At 36.4% G+C, this 17,072-nt stretch overlaps 1 protein-coding gene across 2 annotated transcripts in view; it reads right to left on the bottom strand.

The window, feature by feature from the left end:
- LOC139428963 (transmembrane protein 234 homolog) overlaps positions 1-17,072 on the bottom strand; it is a 79,254-nt gene that overhangs the window by 5,207 nt on the left and 56,975 nt on the right. Inside the window, exon 4 of one of the 2 annotated variants that reach the window (XM_071194106.1) lies at positions 14,705-14,883. The exons of the other annotated variant lie outside the window; for it this stretch is intronic. Within the exon in view, the coding sequence (XP_071050207.1) occupies positions 14,810-14,883 (74 nt within the window). The 3' untranslated portion in view covers positions 14,705-14,809. Of the gene's footprint in view, positions 1-14,704; positions 14,884-17,072 lie in introns of those variants that run through there. 2 annotated transcript variants of the gene reach the window in all.

The raw sequence follows: 17,072 nt of genomic DNA, 5'->3' as shown, positions 1-17,072 counted from the left end.
ATGCTCCATATCACTCAAAACAAATCGAGAAAGCTCCAAGTTTCTGCACAAAAAAAATGATATAAATATTTTTTGTTCTGGTGATTTTTCCTAGTGTAAATCTGACTTTCGCGTTTACTCCTCCTGGTTTAAAAACATAGTATAGTAGTGCATGAATGTTTTACACTCGATGTTATTTTTGTCAAAATAAATAAATAAGTAGATATTTATTACAAAATAAAGTTTAATTGTTTGTTTTGTGTCTAGCGCTACTTGATATTTGGACAAAAATAACATCGAGTGTAAAACATTCATGCGCTACTAGATTAAAATGTGTGCTTTTTGATGGGGAAAGAAATGAATTTTTAAGAAAAACAAAATACTATCGTATAAAGAATGTTTTTAGGACCTCAATAATAAAAAAAAAATTTTGGCATTCCATTTAAAAAAAAAAAGTTGTCAGTCGCCATTTTGAAATAATTCTTCCAATTGAAAAAGTGGCATCACCATCGTGTAGAGAATGACCCAAAACATATTACTGCCAAATATTTTGAAAGTAGTACCCATAGTGTGGCTAAAAAAAAATAAGGCGCTTACTCTGAATCAGGCTGTATATGAAACAACAATGAAAATCTTTTTAATAATACCAATAAAACAAAATGAAAAAAAAACAAAATACGACGACATGCCATTGCTCAGAATATAAAAAAAATCATGATGACTCAAGCAGGATGGAGGATTTTAACTTACTCTTGAACGAAATACAACTCAACCCCATAAGGTTCACTGGTAGATCATTGTACGTTCTGGCTATCTAGTAGGAAAAGGATCGGTGCGAGGTGCGGCGTGGTACCGTCAATACATTTTTCCTTCTCACATTAATATTATGGACATCGCTTCTGAAAGATAGGCGTTAGAGTAAGTAAGGAGGCCGTTGACTTTTAATAATTTTATAATAAACGCAAGTTGCATGCAGTTATCGTCTATTTTTCATGTTCAACCACCCAGTCTCTGCCAACTTATGACTAATATGGTCATATTTACGAATTCCGTAAATAAACCTTAAACAACCGTTCTGGATACGACGCCCACTCGCCCCCGTTAAATTTGGACCATAAAGTCGCAGTGATTTACTTTGCTTAGAACCAAGCTATCACACAGCATAATTTTTTATTTAAGACATCCATGGGCATACAAGAGACGGAAGGCCACATGCTCCTCAAACCTCAACTGATGATCCAATGTAGCTCCTAACATTTTTAAATCATCAGAAACAGCAAGAGGTTCGCCATCCACCACCAATTGATCGGATATCAAAGGTTTAATTGCTCTCCTTGTGACACTACCGCAAAACAGAAGACTTAGATGGATTAAGCACAAACTCATGGCGTTTCGCAACATCACAAAATAATGCTACATCTGAGTTAAATTTTATGCAGGCATCATCCCAATTATTTGTGTATCCTCTGCATATATTAAAATCAGATATATAAATAGAGAACAATAGTGGCCCCAAAATGGACCCCTGAGGGACTCCACGAGTAACAGACAGAGCGCTCGATATCTGACTATTAATCTTCATAACCTAAGTATCCAACAAAAATAACTTTATCAAAATTACAGCCTGATTTCCAAGACCAAAATAATGAAGTTTAGATGCAAGTATATTATGATTTGTTGTATCAAATGCTCAAAAGTGCGGCTTGCCCGGCCTCTCTAGAAGCAAATACCTCATAAGTAAGGTTCAATAAAGCTGTTGCGCAGCTTAAACCCGAACGAAACCCAGATTGTTAATCTGGCAGTATATTATAACTTTCGTAGTGAGCTCTAAGTTGTCTCTCCAAGACTCTCTCTAAAATATTTGGCATTACTGGTAGAATACTGATCGGTTTAAAATCTCTTAGGGCAGAAGGGAAAGATACTTTAGGTAACGCAATTACTTCTGCCATCTTCCAGGCATCCGGAAAAACTGATTGATGAATGAGAAAAGGGGTACACAAGTCAATCATCCAGACTGAGATATCATCAGAACTCACCGCTGCAGTTTTAATGTTATTAATTATTATAGATACTTCATGTTCATCAACGGGCATAAAAGCTTGCATTATCTGCACTCTAGGGTTTACATTATTTTGATAAAATATGGGTAATTCGGGATCAGTCTGAATATAAAGTGAAGAATCACCGTGAACTAAATAATTATTTAAATCGTTTGGAAGAAAAATGTTAGGTACTTTGTTATCGATTTTTTTATTTATATTTAAAAGTTTAACCTTTCTCCAAAGAGCTTTTGGATCTTAACTACGTAAGGCGTAATCATAGTATGTCTTCCTTTCAGCCCGCACCGTTGATGTTACCAGATTGCGATGCAACTTGTATGAAACCCAGTCTTGAGTTAGCTTAGACTTTTTGAATTTTTCAAGCGCATCATATCAAATAGACATTAGTAGTTTAGTATTATCTGTTAGCCAGGGACTCATGCCCGTTTGCACCGTAATACATAAGCATTGCTTAAAGGCTAAGTAATGCTTAAGTAGTGAATTTGCGTTGCACCGTCAAGTAACCCGTTCTCAAAATCAATAAGACGTTCTCAAATATAAGTATTTGAAATCTAGTGCTTAAGTTGTTCTCAAGCGCATACGTCAAATAGACATAACCGCACATAACCTATACGTTAAAAAAGTAATAAAATAAAATAATGGATCTGCAAATTTTCGGCGACGATTTAGATGTTTTGGAAATAATTGATTTTGGTTTTCCAAAATTAATATACACAAGATCCAATTATTTGCACGAAATGGACGAATATAATTTTTTTAAAAGATTTCGTCTAACAAAACAAAGTTGTTTGTATGTTCTACGACAAATACAAGAAATTATAGAATTTCCGTCTAATAAGTAGTATACATTATTTTAAATTATATTTTTATAGGCTGAATTTAGATTATTTTAATACTACTTGTTTTGTACAGAAACAACTGTGTGTCTCCAATGAACCAGTTGCTAACAACCCTTAGATTTTACGCTTCTGCTAGCCATTTAACTATTGTAGCTGATTTTACCGGGATGCGATATTATTCTACTACTTCAACAGCTAGTAGAATAATATCGCGGGTATCGCGTGCAATTGCTATGCTGAGACCGCAATACATAAAAATGCCAAGTAATACCGAAGAAATTCTAGCAGTACAAAACCAGTTTTATGGAATAGCTGCATTTCCCAGGATTATAGGTGCCATTGATTGCACGCACATAAAAATTCAGTCTCCTGGTGGCGAAGATGCAGAAGTGTACAGAAACCGAAAAGGCTACTTTTCTTTTAATGTACAAGTTATTGTAAATGCAAATTTGGAAGCCATGGATATTGTGGCAAGGTGGCCAGGATCTGTTCACGATTCAACTATATTTAATAATAGTCGGAATTTGAGGTGCGTTTTATCTTTCTCTAAAATATGTTTATGTAAATGAAATTTCTAAATATTAATTTATCTTTAAAAGGTTCACCTCTTGCGACATTTTTTATAAACGTCCACAATATAACTCAACACTCTTCGAATATTCGCGAAGTTGGGAATGATACGAATAGTAGAAATGTTATTTACATGGTATATGTCAAATGTCAACTGACGTTAACTTGACAACACAAAAAACCCTAAAAAATTACTAAAATTTATAAAAATAACTAAATTTTATGGCGTTGTTGCCAAATAACCGATACTTAAACGTTACTTAGTTGAGCATTGTATATGTTGTGTCGGTGCAATAGACATAAAATTTAAGTTCTTCTTAACTATAAGAACTGCTTAACTAAGTTATGCTCAACTATGTAAACGGTGCAACCGGACATGAGAGACTTTGTAAACCGTCTAGTTTTTAAAGGTACATGCAAATCCATTAGAGTAAATAAACAGTTATTAAAAAATGTTATTTTATGTTTCTTCACGGAATTGATTTCAAATCGTCAATATTTAACAATTCTCGTTGAAAATCATGGTCCAACCCGAAAATTACTAGTTGAGATTCGACATCCTAAGTTTGATCTGCGTGAGAGACATAATATACACAGTAGTCCTACAAAGATAAACAGGAAATAAAGCAAGATTCTGTACACCATAAAGAAAGAAGAAAGAGAAAACAGATTTAAGAATAGATGGGCAAAGACTAGAGCTGGTAGAAAAATACGAATATGTAGAAACCAGATTAAGAGATACGCAACAGAATAGCAAAAGTAAGTAGAGTCTCTTGCCAAATAAATAATAATTTGGTAGTTAAAAAAGAACAGGTAAAGTAAGTTACTGGTTATATATAATTTAAGTACGGAGCCAAATACTGGGATCATCAACCGTGGGGTGAATAAAGGTACTAGTAAAGGAGGTTTTTATTCACCCCACGGTTGATGATACCAGTATTTGGCTCCGTACTTAAAAAAGAACAATGTGCCACTCACCTACTGATCGGAAACTTAGACAAAGTTAAACAAACACATTTCAAAAATAAGAGCAGAAATATCTGCGAAAAATAGTAGGAAAAACCAGAAGAAACAAGAGACATCATCAGACACTATGATCATCAGATCTATGATACAGACGAAATGGTACAGTCACCTGGTTCGAATTTAGGAGCAAATAATACCAAAGAAATTGTTCAATATAAAACCAGAAGGAAAAAGAAGACTAGATAGACTAAGAATCCAGTGTCGTTGAAGAAGGGGTTGAACTGTCGCCAAAGTACAAAAAATGGCTAAAGATGGATCCGACGCCGTGAGATAAAATGTAGCACCACAAAAATTTAAGAAGTATTCTTATCTGAAAGCTAAATAAGAGATATAGGCATATATTTATCTTGGGAGAAATTGCAACCCAATAATAACAATGTGAGATATTGATATGTACTGAGAACTACAGGGAAATATTACAAGATATTGGATATCCTGCATTAGCTTGTTTGCATGTCTGCTAAGCCACTTGTCTGGTTGCATTCTGCGTTCTTCGTATTAAACAACAACTCTTACTTGAACAACAACTAAATGACCCATAATCAACTAAAACGAGATATGATAATCAAAGTATGTACATATACAGGGTCATCCACGACGACCGTCCATTAGAACTTTACAGGGTTCTGGCCAAAATACAAATTTGAAAATTCAGATTTAAGTATTATCAATTGCGTTCTCTTCGACTAAAATATTTTCAAATATCTAACACTTCCGATTATACCGGAAGTCGCCACCTACTTTATTTTTTTAAATGGAACACCCTGTATATTTTTACATATTTGGATTTGTCTGTTTTCAAGGTTTATGAATAACTTTACTTTTTGCAAATTGATTCGGCCGTTCTCGAGTTATTCGAATTTTTCTAGAAAAATCAGCTCCAGCAGACATTTGTTCAAAAAATCAGAGAACACTCGATTTTTGAGATATCAATTTAGGATTCAGAACATGCTTAAGCAACATGATGGAGTATGTTTTGGTGCCGAGTATGGCTGTCTAGAACTTTTGGTCACTTTACCATGGCAAGATTTATGAATGACTTATTCATAAATCTTGAAAACAGACAAATACAAATATGTAAAAATATACAGAGTGTTCTATTTAAAAAAAAAAGTAGGTGGCAACTTCCGGTATAACCGGAAGTGTTAGATATTTGAAAATATTTTAGTCGTAAAGAAGGCAATTGACAATACTTAAATCTGAATTTTCAAACTTGTATTTTGGCCAGAACCCTGTAAAGTTCTAATGGACGGTCGTCGTGGATGACCCTGTATAGATATTTGCAAATTTTTGTTAAATAAGTACTTCTAAAGTAATGAAGAAAAATTGAAGTTGTTATTTCGAAATCTAAAAGAGATCGTCGAACCTAGTTTTTTAATAGGAATTAAGTGGAAATAACATAACGATAAGAACGTAGTAGTGTAAGTAGTCGCGGTAGATATGTATATTAAATTAGGAGTATAATTGATTCGGAAATTTCCGAACGTTAGAATGAACAAACCTGACATAAAAAAATTACCCATTCAATTCGCACGCTCTAACCCTTGACCCATTCAATGAACATTCAATCGGCACAAATTGCTCCAACGCGTCATTTACTATTGCGCATATAGGATTTAAGACCGAAGGCGCTCTTAAGTGTCGAAAAATAAAACATTCCTTGGTCGATTGGCCATCATGCGTTTGCCCGATATTTGCATGAATGAAATTTTTGTGAATGAATTACTACGATTGGGCTCTCATGTCAGTATCGACTATTTTTAAACTTTGAAGTGGTCCATCAAAAAGAAAGAAACAATCACGTGTTTCGCCTCTTGCATCAATCGGTACGATTAAAATATTCGTTTAAAATAACGAATCGTAAACCGATCCGGTCTACGTCAAAGATATGTATGTATAAGAAAATCGTATGTTAAGTGTCGAAACGAGTTTTTAAATAAAATGCTAGAATGAAGAAAAATCAAACAAGTTTACATCCCAGTGGCTTGCAACCAAAGACTACTGTATGGATGTAAACGGAATAATAACAAGTTTCGGTCCATTCATGGCATCAGGATGACGCCGAGAGAAAACAGACGGGGACGAAAAAGACGAAGAGGCGGACGGAATTCGTCGAGGAATTTACATTTACGTGTACTCGACGTCCTCTCGCGATATAGAGCCTCGTAAACAGAACTAATTTATAACCGACACATACTTGTGACACAATCAGACGCTGCCGTCCGGCGGCGCCCGGACCTTCTCCGCGCCACTTTTCTCTCGTTTCTTTTTCATTCCATACGTGCGTGCCTCTCCGCCGCTCACTATCAGTGATATAACACGACCGATGTTTTGTAAACACACAACCAACTCGATTGTCACTTTAAATTAACTACATACAATGTTTTCGAAATTTAATCAATTTGTATTTTATTTTCAAAATATTACTATATCTTCAAAAACATTGTAATACAATTCTAATTAACTTCTTAATTGTATGTATATCATCATTTTAATGATTATTCTAGAAATTAACAAAGTTTACAGCTGTATTTATGTTTTTACATCATTCTTAAACAGTTCTAAAAGTACATCTTTATATTATTTTGATGTTATCAATGTGTTTTTGGTTTGGATATGATACGTTCTTATTGTATTTGTATTTTCGATAGACTTTAATCTTCTATACCGTGTTAACTCGCAATATATGAATGCAGTAACCATAGTTACGAAACTACTGTGGTCCCACATAAAATGCAACACAGCTTAATAGTACAGGCATTGGGTAGTGTTGCAGAAGAAAAAGTTTGCTTGGAAAAGGTGATGTTCTTATGATAACTGTGAGATTCTACTTCTAAGTACTGACATTAGACCTAGAACTAGAAACATTTGGGTTTAGCCGTCTGAAGAGACGTACGGCTAAACTCGAACGATTCTAGTTCTCGGTCTAGTGTTAGTTCTACTTTTAGTTCAATAAAAATATACAACAGACTAGCGCTGCAAAGCAATTAAAACTAGAACTAACACTAGAACTAGAAAGCTTCTAGTGTTTCTAGGTCTAGTGTTAGTTCTAGTTTTACACTAGCACTGTACCTAAAACTAGAATCATTTGGGTTTAGCCGCACGTCTCTAAAGACGGCTAAACCCGAATGATTCTAGTTCTAGGTATAGTGTTAGTTCTGGTTTTACCCTTGCACTGTCACTAGAACTAACATTAGACCTAAAACCAGAATCATTCGGGTTTAGCATTTAGGTTCTTTAGAGACGTACGGCGAAACCTAAATGATTCTAGTTCTAGGTATAGTGTTAGTTCTACATAGTAACAGTGCTAGTGTAAAACTAGGACTAACACTAGACCTAGAATTAGAAAGTTTCGGGTTTACTGATCTGGTCTGAAGACGCACGGCTAAACCCGAATGTTTCTAGGTTTAATGGTAGTTCTAGTTTTAATTAAAAATAACAAAATAAAGACGATGAAAAAGTATTTAATTTTTATATTCGGTGCTACATATATTTCGATCGAACTATGCGATCTTCAACTGGCACGGCTAGAGACAGATCAAAATCAGTTATTGTTAAGACATCAATCAGTTAGAAAAATAAAATAAAAATAAATTTACCGTCAAAATTGTCGATTGAAGAAACAAAGCGTCAGGTTGAAATATTTGATAATACAATATGATACGGTAAAAATCAAAAGGCTTGATATTAGACAAAGAAACAAATTAAAATTCTGGAAAAGATTACATGGTTACAATTCTTAGTTGTTATGTTAATAGAATTAAAATACAACTTACTTAGCGTTTAATTAAATAAAAAATATCACTAAACAAAACTCTCAAAAATTAGATCAGAAAAAGTACAACTAAAAACTTTTTAATTCAACCGCATGGAAATGAACACAAAATAGTTGTACGATTGACAAGACAGGACCAATTGCAAATCAGGTGTTTTTTCTATTTCTAATTTTAATTGGTATGCAGCGCTAGATTATTATATATTTTTAATGAACTAAAAGTAGAACTAACACTGGACCTGTGGACCAACAACTAGAATCATTTTGGTTTAATCGTACGTCTCTTCAGACGTCTAAACCCAAATGATTCTAATTTTAGGTATACTCTAGTTTGATTTGTTATTCAGCGCTAGATTATTGTATATTCTTATTGAGCTATAACGGACACTGCGTTTCCCGTATTGGTCCGTTATATCGAGGTTTTAATGTCAAATAATAAATAATAATAGTTTTTGTCTTACTGAAAATAATAGTCTGGAAACATTAACAAAATTGTAGACTGCTAGTAGATGTCTAGATTTATACTGGCAAGAACAAAGACTTTCAGAAAATAGTACAAATTATAGCTAACCATATTCCAAGGAGCAAGAAAAACTCTGAATTACGTTGGCAGAAATCCCAGACTTTTAGGATATACCCAAAAAAGGTATAGAATTAGACAGCCAGGATTTCAAACTGCTAAAACATGTCTGGAATAGCAAGAATGCTATCAGAAAATGTGTGTAATTATATTAGCTTAATTCCAAATAGCAAGGGAAAGTCTGGATACACACTAACAAGACCCTAGAAGACTAGAAGGTGTCTAGATTTATATTGGCAAGAACCCAGGTTTTCAGAAAATGGCACTAATCATGCTAATGATATACCAAGGAGCTGTTACTATCGTAGTAAAGCACAACTTTACCTGTATTCACCCTTGTTTATTACAGTCAACCCTCTATACAACACCGATGTAATAAAATTCTCGTTGTTGCGAACCAAAATTATGCCACAAAACTTTCTTCATTATAACGAAATTTCATTATAATGAACTATGATCAATATAATTTTAATGCAAACTATTGTCGTAATTGCGAACACGAAAATTTTCCTTGTCTACTCTCCTATAAAAATATATACAAGCTGCAGAATAGTATTTTGATCGTCGCCAGCCTTCTCTACCTACTTTGAAGAGGCTGATAATTTAGGCGAGTACGGTTCTTTCTGTAAACCAACTAAGCAATACAACGATGCAAGACAGAAGTAACTGTATTAGCACGAATCCATCAAGATGCATCGGTTTCAACACAACTTGCATCTGAAGCGGGCACGTCACAACGTACTGTCGTAAGAGAACTAAAAAAGCATAAATTTCATTCATATAAAATGGCAGTTTCACAAACACTACCCCCAGATGACTGATTGGTAAGCGTGTAGAATATTGTACGTGGTTTATTAACTTGTATGAAGCTGATCATAGCTTGGATTAAAGTTTTGTGGACAGATGAAACACGATATACAAACTGCGGCATGTTTAATAGACATAATCAACATTGATGGATGCAGGAAAATCCGCACCATGTTCAAGAGAGGAGACTTCAAATTAAGTTTGGATTTAATGTTTGGTGCGGTGTCATTTGTTCAAGAATTCTTGGCCCGTACATTTTTTATGATACGTTAAACGGAGATCGTTATCTTCACTTTCTACAGAACGAGTTCGATAATATGTTGGATGAATTGCTCCTGCAGACACGTCATTTGCTTAAATGGTTTCAACACGATAGGGCACCACCACTTAATAAGCTAGCGGTACGAAATCACGGAAACTTATGTTTGCAAACGTATCTATCAATTGTTTCCATAGCATACTACCTGAACAGTTTGCAAATTAAAAGAATAAATGGCTATAATTTATTTATTAATAAAAATATCCATGTCAAGTGGTATATCATTAGAATCGTTGAGAAAAGGCCTTTTTTATAAAGTCATGGGCAACTATAGTTTCCATTAGAAAAATTACAAGTTTGTGTCATAACTCAAAAATTATTGCTTAAATAAAAAAATCAGTTAGACTGCTTTATTAAACATGTAATACTCTACAAATTTTTCTATATGTCTATATTTTCTTGTATTTTCCATAGGTATGTATCTAACAATATAACAAAAAAACAGTTTTTTCGAGATATCTAGTTAACCATGCATTTCATTTAAAAAACAAAAAGCTCATTAAATTGAGTTCATGAAACTGCAATTCTTTCCCTATTTAATCGTCTCTCTATCTCCGCTAGTTTTCGAGATCTCCATACTAAACATGGAAAAAAACTCACCCAGTATACTTTACTTATTAATAGGCTATCCATTATCATTCATTATAACGAATTAGTTCGTTATATCGAAAATACGAACACCTCATTATAACGAACGTTGCTTTCCTCCCTGCGTGTTCGCTATATCCAGGGTTTACTGTAGTAACATTAGAGGTTGTGTCACCTGTTTTAATTTTTGTCATGCTATTTGTTTGCTTTAGGATTTTGATTACTTTTACAATGTTGGACGGCGTTCCTTTCTCAATTAGTAATGTTAGAATGTCTTCTAGGCATATTCTGTGGAAGGTCTCATCAACGAATTAAATCCAAACTAACTTATAAAATAGAGAGCCTCGTTGGAGCTTCTAATACAGACTCACTTCCCAGGAAGCCTGATGATGAGGGCCGATAATGCCACAGCGGGCTATTCCTGCAAGGCAAAGCGCCCCTCAAATACGGATTGGAGTGTGGCTAGAAAAGTCGTCACTTACACATCCGTGGACCAGGCAATTCAAACGTTTAAGCCGTTCAAATCGGCTGGAGAAGACAATATCTTTCCTGCTTTGTTACAGCAGGGGAGGTCTTTGTTGTTGCCAATTTTGGTAAAAATTTTCAGAGTGAGTGTCGCCTGGAAATATGTGCCGGCAGAATGGACTAAGGTACGGGTATCTTACATAACCAAAGCGGGCCGTTCGGTCCCTACCTCTAATGCCTTTCGACCCATCAGCCTAACGTCATTTCTGCTGAAAAAGTTCTGGAACGGTATATCCGTACGGTGCCATTGGTATCTGGTCCACTGAGTCGCCACCAGTATGCTTATCAAGCGGGAAAATTAGCAGAATTGGCTCTACACAACTTAGTTGGTAGAGTATCCAGGACGCTGCAGGATAAAGAAATCTTGGTTTGTGCGTTTCTGGATATAGAGGGAGCGTTCAACAACGCAATACCACAATCTCTTGAAAGACCTGCTCTTGACAGGGGAGTGGAAGCACCTATAGTGGGTTGGATCCGCAATATGCTAGATAGTAGAATAGTTTCTACTTCACTCCACGATGATACGATACGCTTCAGGCCGGGAGGTGGCTGCCCGCAGGGAGGGGTGTTATCTCCCCTGCTTTGGTCCCTCCTAGTTGACGATCTGATTGCGATAGTCGAAGCCGTTGGTGTGGAAATACAAGCTTATGCTGATGACATTGTCATTATGGTCAAAGGAACCTGTTTGCCGAGGATATCTAAAGTCCTCCAGGTGACCCTAGATACCATTTGCGCTTGGTGTAAGGGAGAGAACCTCTCAATAAACCCGCAAAAGACAATTGTTGTGCCCTTCACCAGGAAGCGAAAGTTGGATGGATTAATCCGCCCAACTATCCAAGGTGAAGAAATTCCTTTCTCAAAGGAAGTCAAATATCTAGGAGTAATCCTAGACAAAACCTTGTCATGGAATGGACATTTGCAGGGAGTTTTGCACAAAGCTAGACTATCCTTGTGGACTTGTCGCAGTCTTTGTGGAAAAAATTGGGGTCTTACCCCTGAAAGACTGTACTGGCTCTATGTGACTGTGGTTAGACCTATGATCACATACGGAGCAGCAGCCTGGTATAGGAAAGTCCGACAGACTTCAGTTATCAGTAAACTTTCACGAATTCAACGAGTAGCTGGATTGGCAATCTCTGGTGCGATAGGCACAACGCCAACTCTAGCAATGGAGGTTCTGCTTGGCCTATCTCCTCTGCATTTGCATATAGAGAAAGTGGCTAGAACAACCATTTACAGATTTAAGCAATATGCTCAAAACTGTTCCGATATGTCCTACCAATGGGCTGCGGAAGACATTATAAGCACTGATACTGTGCTATCAATGCCGTCAGATTTGGCGGTATCACTATCAGTGATTAATGCTCGATACCAGATTGTACTTCCTGAGCGGCAGTCCTGGATCGAAAATGAAAATTCTCTGGTTCGAGCAGACATTTGCTTGTACACAGATGGATCAAAAACGCCTGAAGGGGTAGGAGCAGGAGTATACTGCCAGACACCTCGAATTAAGCAAGCCTACAGCCTGGGTACGTACTGTACTGTATTCCAGGCGGAAGTATTTGCTATTGACATGGGTGCTAAAATCCTTCTTGAAAGAGGGGTGAAGAACATGACAGTACGAATTTTCTCAGACAGTCAAGCCGCTCTCCAGGCGCTACAAGCCGTGAAAACGGTGTCGGCTCTGGTTAATGATTGTAAGAGAACATTAAACACACTGAGTTGTGATAACAGAGTCTCTCTGGTCTGGGTCCCGGGTCACTCTGGGGTTGCTGGCAATGAAGCGGCAGATAAGCTAGTACGAGATGGCAGCGCTGAAGCGTTTGTGGGAGCGGAACCAGCAGTTGGTGTATCATTTGCGATGGCCAAATATAGGATTGGACTGTGGGCTGAAGAGAGACTTCGCCTACTGTGGACCAGTTCTCCTGGAATGAGACCCGGGAATATTTTAGGACTTGCCCGTAGTAGCATAAAAGTTCTAATGGGTGTTTTTACTGGGCACTGCCGATTAAAAGCACACCTCAACTTGTTGGGTTTAGCCGACGATGTTGAATGCCGACTATGTGCGGAGGAAGCAGAGACGGTTGAGCATGTTTTATGCCACTGCCCTGCCGTTAACCGTATCAGATTCTCGATTTTTGGGTCGCAGTTTATCTCCTCAAAAGATCTGAATGACCTTTCGCCGAGCAAGATATTAATGTTCCTTAAGAGCATTGGACTGCACGGTGAAATTTGATAACGATATCTATCGGGGTACAATAGATCCTTAGGGTCGCGGTGCAAGGTTGGTTGGTCCGCCTACCCGATATGTATTCTATGTAATGTAATGTAATGTAACTTATAAAATAAAATAGGACGTTTAAATTGAATATATAAATGTTATATGCGATTTCGAAAAATAACATATGTAGTTGGTTGCGTGTAAAATTTATGATATAGTATTTTATGAGGACATCCGAGTTAATGTATCCGTTGACAAAGTGATTCCGCGTGCGAGATCGCAATCCGGTCGTAAAAAGAAGAGAGGAGCGAAAAGCGGCGACGCGCGCGCTTGCAACAAATCAAAAAGCGAAAAGAAAGAACGGGAGAGAGAGGAGGGAAACGGACGAACCTACACGAATTTCTCGCATTCTGTTCGTCTTGGCGCCTCAACGGGCCGTATTATTTTTACGCGACGATCGAAGATGCGTGGGCACGCGGCTAAAATTAGCCCGGGCCGCGCTATAATCGGCCCAAAATCCCGGAGTATTTATCACCCTGTTTGCGTGCTTTATTTCGTATAATCCGGGCCGTGGAATTCGCCCAACCGATACCATTTCGGGCCGTGTGGCGCCGGCTTCGTGCCGCGCGATTTTTTAATCCCGCGCCCAACAAGTGGTTGAAAGCAAAAGTTCCGTGTCGGAATGCCGATGGAATTTTTAACCAACGAGAGCCACTTATTCGTTAATCAACTTTTTTTTTATTTTTCATCTCTACCTCGCAATCTTGTTTATAATCAACCAACCCCAAAACATCTCGCCTTCTTTTTTTCAACTCTCTCTCCTTTTTAACGCTCCAAAAAGTTTAAAAGCACAACAACTTCTTTGTCCTCTTATACCAAAGTTCAAAAATAATTAATTAAAAATTCTTTTCGTGATTAATTCGGATAATAAACAAAGAGAAATTCCAAAAATAGCCGGATCTCTCGTTGAAGAGTATTTGCCGGCCATATGTCACCCCAAATGCGCATCGCATTCCACGGGACGCGTGCACTTACCTACTACGCGACTCTGATTTACGTCCGTGTTTACACACGCGCCCGTCCAAATTCCAAAACGTTACGCATCTCAACATCCCCGTCAAAACGCTAGTTAAGAATGCCACAAGCGCAGTAAATAAACACACGGAATGCGCCCGTTTCACTGTCGTTGGGCCGTTAATTAACCACTGGCGCCAATAAAGTTGCCGTTTTATCCGCGGTTTATTGAGATCCGCTACTAAATCCGTCCTAGGTACTCTTACTAAATACCAACAGAGTTATTCCATTTATTTCCATATACATATTACTATATATAAATCGATATACAAATGACGTCATAAATTCTTGGTAGAGTGCGCTCGCAATAATCAAACTTGGCAAGATACCTATCAGTAAATTCGGTTGAAACCCATCGAAATTCCATTGAAATGCCTTCGCGGTCGTCAGAATGGATTGGCCACCGGCTGAAGTGAACATCTGCACCCGTCGTCGTTGGACGACAACTAAATTTCGTTGCCAACGAATATGGACGATTTAAATTCCTTTTTTTTTCTTGCTGGGATACAGGAAAAACAAACTAAAACATAACAATTTTAAAATAAAACAATAAAATTGAATTAAATGAAATTGGAAAGCTCAAGATGAAATGAATCACGTCGTTATCGCGTCGTGTGCACGCGCGAGTTTCTGCATTGTAATCGCGGCCAATTTTTTCCGAGTTTGGAAAAAAGAAAAACTGAGAAATCGCGTTTGAAATTGTGTTACGATTCGATTTCATGGTCGGATATCGGTTACATAACGACGTACATGATACAAAAATAAGTGCCATGAGACCTATAACGTTGGTGCCAGTAAATCTTTACGATTTTCAACAAAATATAGAAAAAAAATTATCAACCATAAATTGCAAATAATTAGTTAATAATTACTATTGAAAATTGTAGAAAAAACTAATTCGAGAAACGTTTCATAAACCATAAGATAAAAAGTTTTCTTTTGGTATTACGATTATAGAGGTGTTTACGGTCTTGTGATTTTATTTTCAAGGAGTGCTTAAACATCTCAAAAGAAGGCTTATTAACGTAAAAATGTTTTAACAAAAGTTGCATAATAACAGACTGTTAAAAAAATTTTGTAGTTTTATTTTTAAGCATATTAACTGAAACGGTCTTTTTATTTTTTTTTCATGGAATCCATTTACACTAATTGTTCAAAGTTATCTCGTGTTGTGGAATGCAAAGAGTTGCTCGATGTATCCATGAATTGGCATAATTTACTAGGCCTGGGTTTTCCCTGGAGAAAATACTCCGCACCTGCATCAAACCGGTTACGAAGATCATCTAAATCAATTATTTCGTGGTCTTAATAATGCCCCATAAATAGAAATTAAGGGAATTAAGGTCAGGTGACCGAGGAGGCCACGAAAAAGGACCACCTGGACAAATCCACTTATTTTCAAAAACACATTATGTAATTGTTGGCGAACTAAATGATTAAAATGCTGCCATCTTGAAGATACCATATTTGTCGATGCACATTCAAAGGAACTTCTTTCACTACTTCTGTCAAGTTATTTTACAAAAAAAAGATAATCATTTCGACGAGTATTATGACAATTATTTATGCCGTTACGTCTAAATGTTGCTTCATCAGTCGCCAATACAAGTGAAGAAAAGTTTGGAATTTCCGCGTGTTTTTGTAGAAAGCATTGGCAAAATTGTAAACGTAACGGATGATCTTCAGATTGTAAAGCCTGTACTTTTTGTACATGGAAAGGATACAATTGATTTTCGCGCAGAATTAGGTTAAGCTATGGACACTGGATAGCAATGGTTTTTCTGTTTATTGAATCAAATTAATTTTATTTAAATCAAAAAATTTTTAACAGTAACATTTCTCTTATTATGCAACTTTTGTTAAGGCATTTTTACGGTAATAACCATCTTTTAAGATGTTTAAGCACCCCTTGAAAATAAAAAGGCCGCAAAACATGTATAGTAGAAACCACGAGGGCTGGCAGTGACAGATCGCTTAAAAATGGTATGAATCAAGATATGGACGTACGACTTAGATTATTTCACCACATACATTTAAATGTAGGTTATGTTAGTAATGGAGGTTATATGTCAAACATTGTCAAAGATATTATTTAATGATTTTCCTTTCAAAGAAAACATTTTCGGCTTGTGAGAACACTAACAGATTCATGACAACTCTCACAAGACGTTTCGATTTGAGGTTATAATTATAGAGTGATATCCCTTAGAAGAACAGACGTACTTTTTCGACGTGGTCATTTGAATTGTACAGCAGACATATTAAACTAATGCGATTTCTTTCCAACACACATTACTCTCTAGCGGTTTGTGAAATACGTATGGCATTTGTGAGAGCAGAAAATGATGATTTACTGCCAGCTCTCGTGGCGTCTACTATATCAGGAATTTCATATAACTTGCAATATATGAATGCAGTAACCATAGCTACAAAACTACTATCATAGAAAAATTTATATATATTATGTATATAGAAGGTCATCTCCCCACTATTTTTTGGTACATTGAGCGCTCCCAAGGGGATTGTGAGGGAACTAATTAGGTTAAAGCGCGAAATTTAAATATAGGTATTTCTATACCGGTTTATACCAATACTTTATTTTGAAGAGGTCAAGTACATTTTACAAATAAATGCAAAAAAATATGAATTTATAGGTTTTCCAAGATAAAATTCATAATTTTAAATATAATATATGTATATTGCTCTCAT

The sequence above is a fragment of the Onthophagus taurus genome, chromosome 1 (genome assembly GCF_036711975.1).
Source record: "Onthophagus taurus isolate NC chromosome 1, IU_Otau_3.0, whole genome shotgun sequence".
NCBI classification, from domain to species: Eukaryota; Metazoa; Arthropoda; class Insecta; order Coleoptera; family Scarabaeidae; genus Onthophagus; species Onthophagus taurus.
The sequence above is the reverse complement of the archived record's forward strand: the minus strand, read 5'-3'. Positions and strand labels throughout refer to the sequence as shown.